Genomic DNA, 15,528 nt, shown 5'->3' on the forward strand with positions numbered 1-15,528 from the left:
TTATTCTGCTGTCCCTTCAGCTACACTCTCTCCTATATCCATGAAAATAAAACAACATAGCCACATGTCCTCCTTCTCCTCTCACTGCTCAAGTAAATAGGGACAAGAGTTTTCATTTCTGCCCCAAAGCAAAGGGGAGTGAGAAGAGCCTGTAAGGCACCGCTGTAATGTGTTGCGACTGGCACACACTGCCCAGGTTCTCATTGCAAGTTATACTGTCTCATACTGGAAATATGTTATATCCTGCCATTCTAGCCAATCCTGGGTTCTACAGGTCCCATTTTTTAGAAACCCTCCGCTTACCCCAGCCTGACCTTGCTTAACTTGGGCAGTCAAGAATCGCAGTCAAGGCTGCAGACTGTTTATAACGCAGACCACATACTTCTCAGGATCCAAGTCCTACTTTAAAGGGCAAAGCCAACTCTCACATAAACCGTAGTGAGCTCTGACTTTTGGGACTTCACAACAGCATGCAGGAGATTTTTCAGTTACATAATTTAACGTGAAAGTCTGGGGGATAGAAGGCTAAGTGAGATACCTGTAAATCTAGAGACAATTAAAGGTGATGGATGAGGGCACGATGGCAATGAAGACACAGCTACAGATCTCCTCGAGACTGTAGGCTTGGATTAAAGACTGGTGTACTCCTGTAACTACTATTCGAATCCACATGCCTGTCACCTCCATGTGCCTGTCACCTTTAGCTGTGTGTTTCCTGATCCTATTCCCCTGGTCTCCGGGAGGGACACTTGGAGCAACTGTAACTCAGAAGTTCCTAGCTCATATCTATGTGATTGCATCATGGATGAGACCAATGTCATCTATGGAAAAAATGACAGTAAACCACTTCTCCATGCTGGTTCCCAGGGTTTCATTCTCCTGATCAGACAGGAGACTCTACACTGGGAATCCTCTTTTCTTTGAGAGCTAATCAGATCACAATGACAAAGGGCATTTTAAGGAATGCCAGACAAAGGAACACAACAGGACAAATCTGGGCAATGAAGTTCCTTACCTGGAGGAGTGGGACTCCAAGGCAATATTCTGCTGCCCTTCGTACTGCTGCACCAGTGCCCGGACACTCCAGTAGGGGTTTTCAATCTCTTCGTCCATGCTGCTGTTTCTGGAGATAAATATCACAAAATGAGTGAAGCCTCGTGAAGAAGGAGCAGGAATGCTTCTGGTCTCCAAGGAGGAGGGGAGGAAAGCTAATGAATGGAAGGCAGGAAGGGGGGAACCACTAGAAAGCTTCCCATTAAGAAAGTTCTCCCATCAGGGAGCTTCATCTCATCTTCTTGGTGTGAGGGAAATGCAAGCAACCACAAAGTCCCCTTGTAAACTCAACCCTTATTCTGTGACTAGAAAAACAGAAAAGCTCTGTGAAGGCAAGGAAAATAACAGAATCTGCACACAGAATGAGGACTGGCTTTGCTGAAGATCTCCTGACCTGATGAATTTGCAAGAGAAACCTTTAATATTTAATTTATCAACAAAATATACCATTTCGGTCTCATTTCCAAATTACTTCATGGGTAGTCCCTTGAGCCAATCTAACATGGGCAAATGACCTTCAGCTGTGTAAATGAAACCCTCAAAAGACAGCCATCTGGCTTCCATTTAACTGTCATTACTATTATAATCCACATAGCACCTTTTGCAAGTGTTAAATGTGCTTTTCAGAATTACACATTCCTTCTGTACGTGGATCATTTCCCCTCATTATCACCACAACTCCTCCACTTCCATGGAAGGATGCATCAGCTGATTAACAGCACACAACACTGCATCTGCCTACACAGCAGTAAGTGGAACATAGGGGTGAACAGCAACACAGAAAACCACTTTGTACAACAGGACCAACACCACAATTCTGGCAATAACTGCTCCCAGAGCTGTAAGTAGCACCTGTAGTTAAGACGTTTGTTTTGTTTCACTCAAAATGGGAATGTCTGCAAGTAAACAACACCAAGAGGGCACTATCCTCAGTGTGAATTAGGATAAACGAGGCAGCAGAGCTCCCTCTGGCTTAGCCAAAAAGAACTGTTCTTCTTCTGTGAACTAACGCAGGTCCAACAGTTGTTTTGCCGTAAAATCCATAGAGGACCTGGGATGCCTGCAGTTTTCATTATGAGGCATCCAGCATAGATCAGTTGTCCCTTTTGTTAGGACACCACCAATTTAGGTTTCAGTGAGGCAGAAGTGATTTTTCTCTACATGTTCACTGAATAGGAATACCCTACATCAGGAACTGTTGGGATAAAGAGACATCTACTTAAAAGGGAACGGTGTCCACCTGACAACACAACTTGACCTCTAATAATCAGGAATAAAAAATCATTACCTCTGTCTGTGCCGGAAAACATCCCGGCCAGATTGCAAGACATCTTGACGAACGTCTGCCAGAGCTGCCACCGCCCCTTGGGCCACTGCAGCAGCTGAGCGAGGCCTGTGGCTGGCAGACGACGCTGACGAGCTCTTCCCCGTCACGCCAGCAGCGCTGTGATTCATTGCTCTTCCCGAGCCCGGCTTGAAATGAGCAGCTAAGGCAAGGATCAGCCTCATGATAGATTTCAAGTTCCCATCGACAATATCTGCACGAGGCAAACAAAATCAAGGAGGGTAATGTTAACGTCAAGTCCCACCAGAGCTGCTTCTGACCAACAAGCATGAATGTAATTAAACCCAGCAGGACCGTGCCAGTAAATAAGGACTATGCAAAAAGGACTGAGTTACAGCACTCATACTTAGCTCTGCTCGTTTTGCACAGAGCAGCAAACCAACTGCCACCAACTGATTCCAAGTTTCAGTGCTTTGAACAGACTTGAGCCTTCCCTCTGCGGCCATTTCCAGCTAATAGTCCAGTTAAATGACAGCATACTATAATTACCAAAAGCTCCATGGATGTCTACAGCAGTGACTGAAGGCAACCATTGTATTGGCAGCCACTCCAATTAGCACACGGGATTTGTAGTTCTTTTTTAAAACTAAAGACCGGAGAACCAGAGAATAAGGTACCCTATTTCTTTAGTAACAGGGTACCTTAAACTGTTTGTAGCACCTTCCGAATGTTAATTAATCAGTTTTAATTATCTCACACGAGGCATTTCCCAAAACCTCTAAACCAAGAGCTTGTATTCTTCTGCTAACAAGGGTGATGCACTCCATACAGCCTGTCTCAGTATTTTCCCACCTTCCTCTCTCATCTGAAGGGCCACAGTGTCCCCTCCCAGGATCCTGTCAGAACAGGATCAGGGGCAATTTTCTACCTCAAATCCTCCTTCCCACCCCCCGCCCCAATCCCTGTGATACATGATTAAACTATGCCATAAATATGTGATTTTGCATATTGGGTTTTCTCCCTATTTGCAGGCGATTGGATAGAGCATCAGAGGTTGCCAGCAGACCAGAAATATTTTTCCTGTGGCTCACTCCACATTAACAGGTTTACGTCCTTTAAATGAGAGATTTTAAGTCTGTATCCCCTGTTACACCATCACTTGGTCTTCTCATTGCTCAATGAAAGAGGAAAAGGCACTTTGGTAGCAGCACAGTGCACAAGAACAAAAACCAGTCGAGAATACAGTATCACGCAACCCAGAACCTGTTACTAAGCCACAGGGGAGGGAGGGGAAAAAACAACCTCCCCACAAAATAACACATTATCTGTTTCTGTTTGATATGAGGCAAAAATAGAACTGGGTGTTCAACATGTTGAATTATATGTGTCATCTGCCAGGGGCAAGTACCTTTTGCTGATGTCTGATGCATGCGGATCTTTTTTGACGCCACGAACTGTAAGACTTTCTCCACATTTTCCCTCATCTCCTGCTGGCTGGTAGGGTTGACCTGGACGCCATTCAACTTCTCACCAGCTAAAGAAGTGAAAAGAAATTTATTAGAGGGGATAGTGCTTAGTGCTGCCTCAGGAACTGCTGTAGCTGTGGGGGTCAACTTTATGTCTTGTCAGACTGTGAGGAGACATGCATGATTTCTTGTCCTGCTTAAGATACTCAATACTAGGAATAACTATATTGGAGGCAGACCTTGCAGTATATTGTCTGAAAAGGGGCATTTTTATGCATACTTCATTATTTTATGATTACTCCTGAGTCACTGTGACCTTCTGTGTGGAAATATTAGACTCTTTTGCTGAGAAACAGACAGCATTATCCCCCAGAGCTGCTGCTGCTCTCTCTTCTTATAAATATCAGCATCTCAGCAAGCAGTTCACTCTTCCATAAATGCCATGCACTAACACCATTCCTCGACATGGCAAATCCTTTCATGACTCCATTCCAGCCTTGTGGGGGTTAACACGGTCCCTGATCAGTTCTGGCGTCTCTGCCACAGGTTACCTTAGAGACCACATACACAGTTCAAAAGGTCTGCAATGTGGCTGCATTGTAACTGACTGCTAACACATATGGACCCAATAGAATTGCCTTTATGATTTGCTTTATGATTGTTTTCTTTTAACATGAGCCCTCCCCCAAGCTCTGATGCTCATTAACGTCCGCCAGTCTGCCTGACAGATGTCGGAGCCAAGGCCAGCTTTTTACACAAGATCTAAAACTGCACAATGAAAAACAGTGCCATATGGCATTACTGACCTACAATCTCAATAAGTGAGGCAAGGATGACTCCATCTCTGAGATCCTGTCTCAAGTCCTGGACTGGCTTTATTGTTGGCTTCTTCTTCAGCTGGGAATTCACCCAGGCCACATATGCCTGTAGCTGTTGCTGAAAATGGAAAAGAAACCAAAATGTTTGCACATCATTGCCTTTTCAGGGGGAAGTTGCATAGCTCTTACTTTACTCTCTCTCTTTGCAGATCTCACTGTCTTTTGCCTTTGAAAACAAAGGAATGGTCTCATCCCCGAAGCCTGCTGAGCACGGACTTGACATCACCGCACACTGTGGTGCAGCTCACTCTGTGCCAGGACAGGACGAGCAGGCAGGCAGCACGACATTGCCAGAACAGGGTCACTCACAGCATTTAGGGTCCTACCCCCTGTGTTTTTTTCCCCTCCAGGTATCTAGAAAGCAGAAAACCCACAACGCAGAAGCAAGAAAACCGGTACTACTTCCTATTAAACTGCAATCTATCACAAGAAACAACTGGGACAGATTTCATAGAAAGGAGCCTGCCTCCTTTGCACACCCAGCATGGCTTATTTGAAATAACCCATGGAGTAGGAAGGGTCACCCTGTTGTACAGCCCATTTCTTCCATTGCCTAGGAGCTGCATGGGCATTTCTAATACACTGCTCTCCATTTCTGTACAGGGCCCTGTACCCCTCAAAATGACTTGACTCAGCACCTGCAGGACCTAACATCAAAGAGCATCATCCTTGCAGCAGGTCGTAGCCCCACAGAGCTGTGAGTGCTGCCACAAGGGGAAGAAATTCAGGATGCTGGTCAGTGTTGGGACCTGTCTGGCACATGCAGCTAAACAGAAATGAGCAGATTCACAACTTCTTCCTTTCCACCCCACCCCCTAGCACCCCAATGGCTAGCAGGAGCCTTGGTGACACTGAAATCCCTTTGGGCAGGGCTGGAGTGACACATGGAAGGTAAACAAACTGATCCATTTATGGGATTACCTGCTGTTTCACTAAGCTTCCCGTTATTCTGCCCATGCAGCAGGTTTTAAGACCTCATTCCATATTATCTCAGCAATGCCAGAGTTTATGCTTTTACGGCCCATCAAAGTCACAATCTGATCACAGCTTCACTCGTAATTATCCTGGCATGGGAAATCCAACATTAACCACGCCACGGTTCGGTCTGCTGGTTCAGAAAGATGCCTGCACAAACATTCAGCCCATCCTGCTTACTCAGCGGAGCTGGAAAGCAGGACACGAGCTTGGGGGCCTGCCTGATGGCTTTTGGAAAACAAAGAGGAAAAAAAAAAAGCAGAAGTGGCAGAGCTTGCTGGAGCAGACTTGGCCTGACACGTGGATGGGGTCTGCGCACTCTCCTTTGCCTGTAATGGTAACAACACATGTTAGTTTTGCCTGCCCTCTTTCAGAGGTTTTTATTTGCTGCTTAAGCTAACTGGGGACTGCAAAGAGTCCACAAGTCGTGGCTTCTCTCTCCTGTACAAGCTCATGATGCTGTGCTTATTTCCAGAACTGCACTGATAACTCCTGCCAAACTGCAAGAAGCCCCTCTGCTGCTCACAGCTCAAATGTACCTGATGGTGGCGGCAGTGAGATCCAGCCTCACAGCAGCCCAATTCCACAGCCAGAGGCCACAAGCCTTCAATTACCCATATTCAGTAAAGCTTTAATTAATTTAAGCAAGTTCCAGTAGAAATAAAAAGGTGGGTTTGCTTACAGTAACACAGCACCATTACAAAAACACCTAGATTCAATAATAATGATGTATTAAATAAGGCTGCATGAAAATTGCATCTGAAGTCTATGTAATTGAGGGAAATAATCCCTTAAACTGTTTACTATCCTGCTGTCATTTTTCAAATTATTTTATGAAGTTCTGAACCAGGCTGTTATACTGTAGTAATTCCACAAGGGCACAGTCCCTTCCAGCCTACAGAAAGCTCATGATTCTATATGAGTCTATATGGTTCTTCCATTCAGGCACCTCCCTTTTCACTCAAAGGGAAAAAAAAAAAACAACTCACTCACTAAGCAGTTGGCTTTCTTTTTATCTTCTCTCAGCATTCTTCATGTACTCATAAAAAAAAAAATAAAATAAAATCATTCTGGCAATCTTTTAGTCTCCGTTTCTTAAAAGCGTAAGAATGATATTGTTATTATTAAAACAAATAAAAAAAACAACAACACACTCCTAATGCCCAGTGCATTTACACTTTAAACAATGCCTGTTAAAAAGGAGATTTTGAGGCACTGGAATATGGATGTCATGGTCACAACGGAGAGAATTTCACACCATAGCTGCTGTAATGCTGTAGACTTACATTTTGTTAGCGGTGTAATTTTTTTTTCCACTAAAGCATAAGATTTTCCTGCGTAAGTTCAGACAGTTGGACTGAGCAGCATTTCCCGATTTTCTGTCCAAAAACTGGAAAAGCTAACGGCTTTACCAAGAGTCTTAGGTTGCTGCAAAGCAATTCTGGAAAGTAATCCAGCTATCTTCCAGCACGTAATAAGCAAAACTGAGATTTGCTACGATCTGTTGTGCCAAGAGAACAGCAACCCTACAGAGCCTCTTCCACCACCCCCCAAAATACTCCCCAGGCTGTGCTCATCAGCTGCCTACACAGATGCTCACGCCAAAAGCAGATGCCCCACCGCAATTTGCTGCCGCAGGCACTGCAGCTCAGGCAACATGTGCCCCATCCAGCCTCACATGGGCCTGAGCTCCTGAGCTGCGGACTCCCAGAGGGAAGAAAATGAGGCTGGGAATGAGGAAGGAGGTGGGCAACGCAACTGAAAGCATTCCTCCTTTCTTTATCCAAGACTGTGGTCCCTGTTCCTCCACCCAGGCTTTCACACCACTTCCTGACAACAAAGCAGGCTATTATATTTTGTGCATTCTGAGTAATTAACAACAAGAGGTGCTAATCCCGGAGGCAGGACAAGCAGAGCACACCCCAGACCAGGTGAAGGATGCAGAGTGAGTCTCTGTGGCTGGACCCAGTCCCCCAGAGCTGTTCAGGTCCCTCGCTCTGACACTTGCTCACATTCTTAGTGCTACTCCTGTTTAGCTTTTGCCTTGCTAGTTGAGGGAAAAGGTCCCGCAGAACCCATTACACCAATTCCTGGGATGCTCTAACTGTGGAATGCAGCTTCCTACAAAGCTCCACACTGCACAGGATTTTACAACCCCAAGAACTTCCCCTGGCTGGGTTGTAGTCAGGCCTGGCTGACAGCTACATCCAAGAGCAATCAGAGAGAAAATGATTTTTCTGCCTAGCTCGTCCCTTACCTTTCCCTGAATAATTCTTCCTTCAGCCACTGACCTCTCAGGAGTTTTCTGCTTCTGCCCTGCATTTTGGACTGAGCTTCTGTTCAGCTAAATCCCAGGCTTAAGGGAGCAGACACTAAGCTCTGGCCCTACAGCAATATTTCATTTAAAACCAGACTTTTCAGAGGAAAAACGTATCAGCCTAGTCTACGATTTACTATACAGAGCAGAGGTTATTAGGATTATGGTGGAGTTAAGCTTAATCCTATTTATATTAACGCAGCTTTGCACTCCAAAAAAAGGCCACGTTTGCCTGTACCATGGAGCTGGAAGAGCAGCTCCTCACCTCACTGAGCCCTTACCTGAAAGAATTTGGAGCCTGGATTGCTTCATCTCCCAGGCAGATCACTGCTTGCATCTACGTTGCTGCAAGCCCTAGGGGAATTCTTAGAGCAGGAGAGATTTTAAAGCAAGGTACTAGAGGTCACCCCCAGCTGTAAGGCATTCAACAACTTGCAGGTACTTCTGCTAGCAAATTACAGGTTAGCACTCTCATGCCTTTCAGCAAATATGCTTCTCAGAGCAGGAGCCCACTTCAGATCACTTATCCAGCCCGGCCCCTGAAGAAGTGCCTCAGCCCTACTGTGCTCATGGGAAAGGAGATGAAGAGGTCAGGAGCAAACATCTCTGTGCTTTGTATCGACAGCCAGTGATAATGCTGCCTTCAGGAGGAAAACACCCTTCCAGGGTCAGCCCTTCTTCTAACAGGCTGACTGATAATTCAGTTAAGTGTCATTAAGCAAAGTTGTCCACAGGTGGAAGAAAAGCAGCAGCTCCATTGCAAACCTCCTGCCAGCTCTTGGTGTCCTTGCTATTCTCATTTAACTGCTGGGATTCACCACCTTTTCTGCTCACAGCTGACAAATCTGAATCGATTCTTATTGTTGGATTTAGGGACTGCCTGGCAGAATAAAGTCTCTCTTAATCTTTACTCTGCTCTTCCTTTGTGCCCCGTGGACGCTGCCCAAACACCAAATCTAACAAGGTCAATAATAAACCTCATGCTATGAGGTTGGTCCCAGAATGAAAGGCATTTACTATCCTGTCTGTTTAGGGCACTGAACCAAAAGTCTGCATCAACAGAGCTCAAGGGGTGGCCTAATTACATCAGGATGTGATTTTAAGGCCTTGTATAATTTCTAAGCTTTCTGACATTACCTTAATTAGATGAGGTCTGTAATTTGCCATCCAGTGCCCCTCCAGTTTAAGGTTTTTTTTTTGCTTTGGTTTGAGAAGGCCTTTGTAGAAGCAGATAATAAAAACTTAAAAGCAAAGAAAATGATGTTTCTCTCTGCTCTCAAAGCCAGCAAAGATTTTTGTTTTGTTTTGTTTTCCCTCAAAATCACTGCTTGATTCAGGCTGTTAAATGTATTGAGAGAGCCCCTGATGTATCCAACAGTAAAATGCACCTCGTTATGGACAGGGTAATGCCAGAAGGACTGTGTGTACCAACAGGACTCCTTTTCATAAAACTCTCACTTTAAAGCAGGAGATCTAATTTATTTCAAAATAACTTTTGGCCCAATGTGCACTTTCCAAATCTTCTATGAATAGTCTGTCTCAAGCACAGAAGACGCCTCAGTATGGCCACACAGTTCGGAAAAAGAGGCACCCATGCAGGCTGGTGCACACCAGGAGACAGAAATACCTTGTGAGCTGCAAAAGACCAGGAGCTCCTTAACCCTTCACCTTCATCTTAGGGAAAACATGGACATTTCCAACATCCTAACGTCTGGACAAGGGCTGTTCACAGATTTGCTGAGATCCAGAAAGAAAGATTATGCTGAAGTCTTGCTGAAATTCTAGCCAGCACGTTTCCCCTAACTTCAAAGGTCACTTCCAAACACTCAGCAGCACAAACATTTGGGAGGAGCAGCCCAACGGAGCCCTTAATCCCCAGTATGTTCTAGGCACACTCTTGGATTTTGCTTGTTTTAACATAAACCATTTATTTGGTTCAGTGAATTCAGTGAATTTTCCTCAAGCACCAGCCATCTGTTTCTCGAGCCAGGTTCAAGAACACAAAGACCAGTCTTCTGCTCTCTGATCTCTGTGCTCAGTCAATATTTTTGAAACCAGTGCCTCTGACTGCCATTCATCAGCTGTTCAGGTTGGGCTCAATACTTCAGAAAGCAAGTGCCTGCAACAGAAGCCATTGGCCACATCTTTAGAAATGCTTTAGAGATATTCCTGGCATGCTACGTGTTTGGAACAAATATAAGGAGTTTTAAATCCCACCCTCTGAACACTGATCTTGCACAGGAACTGCTTCTGCCCTTCATTCGAAGTGTCAGAATTGAGAAAACACCATCTGAAAACTCCTCTCCAGAGGGAAGAGCACAGGAGTTTTTGCTCAAATCCTGGCGGTACGGCTGGGTTGAAATGACAGCAGCCTTTGGCATCTTGACTAAACTACCACCTATTGATCCTGGGAGGGGAATAAGTGACTGGGCTATTAGGAGAGAAGCTCACTGGCAGGCTTTCAGATGCCAGCTCAAGTACTGACAGTCTGTGAATGGTGAAGTTTTGAGCTGAAGCTGTATTTCATGCATTGCCCGAATGCCAACAACAGCAAGAATTTCCAGAGAGCCCAGAGATCCATCAGGACACATCATTTTTGACTGCGAAGTTTTCCAGACCTTTTCTGGTCCTTCACCCATTAAGAAGGAGAGCTTGGGTGTTAGACAGCAAGGCCCATTTCCATTCTAACACCCTAAATTCTTTCTGCTGTTTTGATCTGTATTTCCTATTGCACAGCCACACAGCTGTTGTGCTCCATTCCAGAAACATGATTTTCAGTACAGGATGAAGCAATTCTTATGAGTGCCTGTATACACTGGTATTTTATTCAGCTAATGTTGCATTTTAGAATCCATTTGGAAACTGCTTAGTAGATGGAAATGGAAGATCTCTTTAAAGAGCTCCCGGTGCCAGCAGCACCGCTCCCCTCTGAAGGACAGTTACACTCAGTAGTTGGTTGCACCTAGTAGTAACAACTCACCTTGAGGCTCCTCCTAGGAAACTGAGCCTAGGCAGGCAAGCAGCGAGAAATGCATGTCTGACAGCTTTTTATCTCTGTGGAACCAAAGAGTTATTTAATTTGTGCAGAACAAACACCTGATGACTCCATTTTCCCTCGTAATGTAAGCAACCTTGTCCTTCCATTGATCTGTTGCCAGGACGTATCCTTGCCGTCACGCAGCGATCTCACTGTGACCCATCTGCCAGATGGGGGTATTTCTGTGAGTGGCATCCGAGTATGATTTCTTCAAGCAGTAATTTTGCCTGTCATTCCCATAACACCACACACAAGCATTCTCCTTGTAATTAATCTGTTTTTTTTACGTCCTTTAACTCCAATCTCCTGTTTATAAAAATCCTGGGGTTACTCACTGTACTGTCCACACCCGCAGTGGCCATTCTGAGCACTCTTTTTGTGTTCAGAAACCTGAAGATGGTATCCATTGATTTAAACAAATTCACTAGCACTGCAGGCAGCAACTACTCCAGACGTCTACCGGGTGGGAAGCCTTGTAAATTTAATCTGTCTAGGATGCATTCCCCTTAATCAACAGCCAGACACCCACAGCTCAGAATGGCACTGCCATTCAAAGCCACACTGCTGCTTTAGGAATCATTTCTGGCACTTTTGCAGGATGTTTTAGTGCCTCTCTATTTTCCCCAATATGGTGTTTTGAGGCGATTTTCTATTTAAGCAGTGTTTCCAATCAGGCAGACATGCAAAGAGCTGAGCCACATGAGCTCTTTTACTGTAAACTGCCAGTACCACGGAGCACATGATTCACCTGGAATTATCAAATGGTTCCACTGCACCCAAATAAAGCCTAAGGTTTGTCAAAACAAGCTACCCTGAGACATCCCCTGATTCTTCAGGAGAGAAAAAGGAGCTTTGTTCCTTCTTTAGCTGTGTGCAGTCACTAGCCCTGTACAGACAGGGGAAAGGAGCTTGGTGAAGAGACTGGGCACGCAGCGTGACCGAGCGGTGCTTTTTGCAGGCAGGAACCCTTCATACAGAGAAGGGGAAGAGGCACACACTGAGGATTCCTGGTCCAGGATAAAAGGCACTAAAACCAAACAACCAAAGCACAACCTGGCTTAAACATACAGTGAACCTCAGGCAGGGACCGAACCCTAACTGCTCAAGCCCTAACTGTGATAAAAATGTTTCCCTTGTTGGCAGTCCTGTTGGAGACAACCTGGATGAGTGAGACAGGAGTCCAAACAGCCCTCTTCATAGCGAATCCTATTAGCTAAAAATAGCAGTCATTGCAAGGAGAGGGTGAGTGCAAGTTTCTACTGCTAGGATCCCAGTTGCAGAGCCATTTTTAACAGAGATCAAGCATGTTACACCAAGGAGAACAGAATGGCTGCCAGAACAAGACAGCAGCCACTCTAGAGTGCCAGAAAATTACTTCAACCAGGAAAGCAAAGCAAAGCCCAGGTCACTTCTCACAGCAAGGATTCCGGTCTCACAGACAGGACACTACCTAATGACCTCAAGTGAGCTGAACAGCGAGGAGAGAGGCTGCGTGTGCAGGAAATGCAGGGAATACCCACTGCAGGGGACACTGAGCTGCAAACCCACCGCTTAGTGAGCACTCAGGCCCTGTGCAGCCTACCTGGGAGCAAGCACAGACCCCTGCTCACACTGCATCGCCTCCTGCGCTCGTACTGCTGGCGACCGGCGGTCCTCCTGGCGCAAGATGTGCAGGCATTTCCCACGTAGACAGAGCCAACCTTGTACTTCACTTTGCTGCTGGTGGGAAACCCTGAGCTCAAATTAACCTCTTGCCTGGGCTCTGGGAAACTGAGCCAGACCTAGGCCTGGTGCTCAGTGCAGACTGGGGGGCACAGATTCCTGTTTCAAATGACTCCTGGCACACAAACAGCTTCTGACTAAATCCACCAGAGGAAATGACCTTCCAGCTTCAAAAAGAGAAGGCAGGTAATTGTTAAAATACAGCCACATTAACATCTTGGAGCTGTCAGGCCCGTTTCTGACACATTTCTGCGTGCCCCATCTGTCTTAATGAACTGCAGGAGTGTGAGCAGATATCTCAAACAAACATTGCCTCAATGAGCAAGAGCAAGCTGAGGCCACAATGACATGGTGACCGCAGAGGAGCCCCTGCCTCCTGGGGTTTCCTTGCATTATAAACTGCAGCTTTTAGCAGCCAAACATTCCCATGACACCATCCAGCTGTGGGATTGAATTATTTAGCTGTCTCAGAGCAATGTAAGTCTCTATAAACAGCAGGGAAACACCTTTGAGGCAGGATAGGCTGTTAATGAGAGTGGGACGGGAGCTGTGTGATGCCTCAGGGGAGTTCACTGCATTTCAATATTAAACAAAACTCATCCCTCTTTAGACGTCTGTAGATGACACTCTCTGCAACCTGTTTTGGCACAGGGACTCTGAAAGGGAAGGAAATACACTGCCCTGAACTTGCAGTTTACTGGGGCCCGTTAGCAATCCGTGATTATGTTCATCATGGAGAAAGCATCAGTCTAAGAAGTGATCTGTGAAGCAGAACAGGCATTAGCTGCAGAAGGGACAACTGCACTGCATTCTCCATCCCTGGTCATGACATAATAAGGCTCCTAACCAGCAGGATGGATGGAGAGGGAAGAGTGCAAAGAAGCAAGAAACTTGCCTGTCGCATCGTGGCTGCTGGAGAACTTTCCAGGCATGGATTATTTACCAAACGTGCAAGACAGAGATATACAATCAATATCCCCAGAGAAACTGGCACTATACTTAGCCTCCAGGTTCTAAGCGTGTTCAGGGCTGAGCTCTGCACAAACACGTAGGAGCTTGCTATTTACTTACTCGCTCATGTATGTGAATTTCTTATAAACAGATTTGGAAAATACGTCCTTGTATTCCGAGGTAGCTAGCCACCCAAAGAGCCCCCTGGCCAGAAAAGATGCTCTATCAAAAGAACAACAGGCACCGAGTTAGTGAGGCAATTCCTGCAATACCTCACTGGGTGAAATTAAGCCTGGGCATGAGAGTGAACGTCAGTTTATATGGTTTTTATGGTAGGAGAGGGGCTTTTATTCCCACAGCTGGGTGGCATATGGGTAAAACCACTCTGAACTGGGCTAGCATTGTGTGTAAAATTGTACTTTACGCCCATTATTAACACACAGGTTACTACTAGCTTAGACCAGGGAAAGATCTGCTGCCCTCGAGAACAAGAAGTGTAAGGCTCTACAACTTGAGCTAAAACAACACCTTTGCTAGCTAAAAATGAGACTGAGACAGTGTGGAGGAGGGGATGAGTATTTACATGGCCAGGCAGCACAATCAGAGGAGACCTGTGGCTGGCGTGAAGCTCAAGTTTCATGCCCGGTCTGTGCTCCCCTTGCTGGCTGGCGGTGTTAAGCCCAGGAGGGATGTGCAGGTTCTGTAGAGAATGGAGCGTGGGGGCAGAACAGGGAGGTGGGGTCTGGGCCATGAAAGGATGAGGAACCACTAAGAACAGAAACAAAGCAGGATATGCACTCTAGGAAAGAATAAAACGTACCAAGAGACCATCCCTGGCACCAGGTAAGAGAGGAAATAGCACTTGCTGTTGGGTTTCTGAACAAGCCCCCACAACGTTCTTTCCTCCCCAGTTTACAGAGGGGCAGTCGTGCTCCAGCATGGTCTGCATGATGAATGCAGACCTGGCATTTAGCACTCAGTTTGGTTGGACTCTCTGTAGACTAACTTCTTGTGCACCCTAAAAAGGGAAGTCGGCAGCAATCTGCCCTCCCCATTCAGTCACAGGATTCCCATCTCATGAATTTCTTGCTAGTTCTCACTCCTTATGATTTATCTGTCTCCCTGACACTAGAATAATCCAATAAAGAACACTTGAAAAATAATATTTTCCTGACCAAGACAAATTTCAGTCCCCCAGTAATATAATCTACAGAAGAGGATGGAAAAAAAAACAACAAACCATCCTGCTCTTTGTCAGCCTCTCCCAAGAACTGTGTGCCCACTTAGCAGATTTACAGGCTTCCTAACAGCCCTCAAACATACAGACTTCATATGCTCAAGAAAGGAATCCATTATGTAAAATAAACCATTCTCCATAGCTCGCTGCAATTTATATTTATTTTCTGCTACAAAAGCAAAAGCTCTGCAAAGAAAATAAGAACTCCAAGCTAAAACCACCAGGTGTAAACCAGCCACAAACTCTTCAGAACTATTGCTGCTTTGCAGACCCCCAGCTGAGCTGCACCCTATTCCCTCCTGCTAGAAAACAGCTCTGCCCCCTCCCCAGCCCCAAAATCTTGCTCGTTTTTCTCCTTTTCTGCTCCAAAAAGCGCTGGGGGACATAGCAGCCCTTAAGAGATGCTGCACAAAAGCACGCTGCCTTACCCCGGGAAGGTCTGCGTGAGATCTGGGACATGCATTTACCTCCGTGAAGCCCTCCTGCAGAATATCCAGCAAATTCCCCCTGGCCAAGCAGGCGAGCATTCTCCACGAGCCCGCCGACGGGCGAGGGTCTCAGAGGACACAGGGCAGATCCTTGGGCTCTGGGCACGACCTCTTCTCCG

At 45.9% G+C, this 15,528-nt stretch overlaps 1 protein-coding gene across 3 annotated transcripts in view; it reads right to left on the reverse strand.

Annotated features, from left to right (window-relative positions):
* DIXDC1 (DIX domain containing 1) overlaps positions 1-15,528 on the reverse strand; it is a gene marked incomplete at both ends in the record, with an annotated part of 36,139 nt that overhangs the window by 17,768 nt on the left and 2,843 nt on the right. For 2 of the 3 annotated variants that reach the window (XM_084301412.1, XM_084301411.1), the window contains 5 exons: positions 1,016-1,123; positions 2,342-2,591; positions 3,747-3,872; positions 4,611-4,740; positions 15,389-15,448. In XM_084301412.1, coding sequence (XP_084157538.1) covers positions 1,016-1,123; positions 2,342-2,591; positions 3,747-3,872; positions 4,611-4,740; positions 15,389-15,448 — 674 coding nt within the window. Of the gene's footprint in view, positions 1-1,015; positions 1,124-2,341; positions 2,592-3,746; positions 3,873-4,610; positions 4,741-15,388; positions 15,449-15,528 lie in introns of those variants that run through there. The other variant, XM_084301413.1, reaches the window with a different exon arrangement.

This window comes from Netta rufina (assembly GCF_964035555.1).
Source record: "Netta rufina genome assembly, chromosome: 25".
NCBI classification, from domain to species: domain Eukaryota; kingdom Metazoa; phylum Chordata; class Aves; order Anseriformes; family Anatidae; genus Netta; species Netta rufina.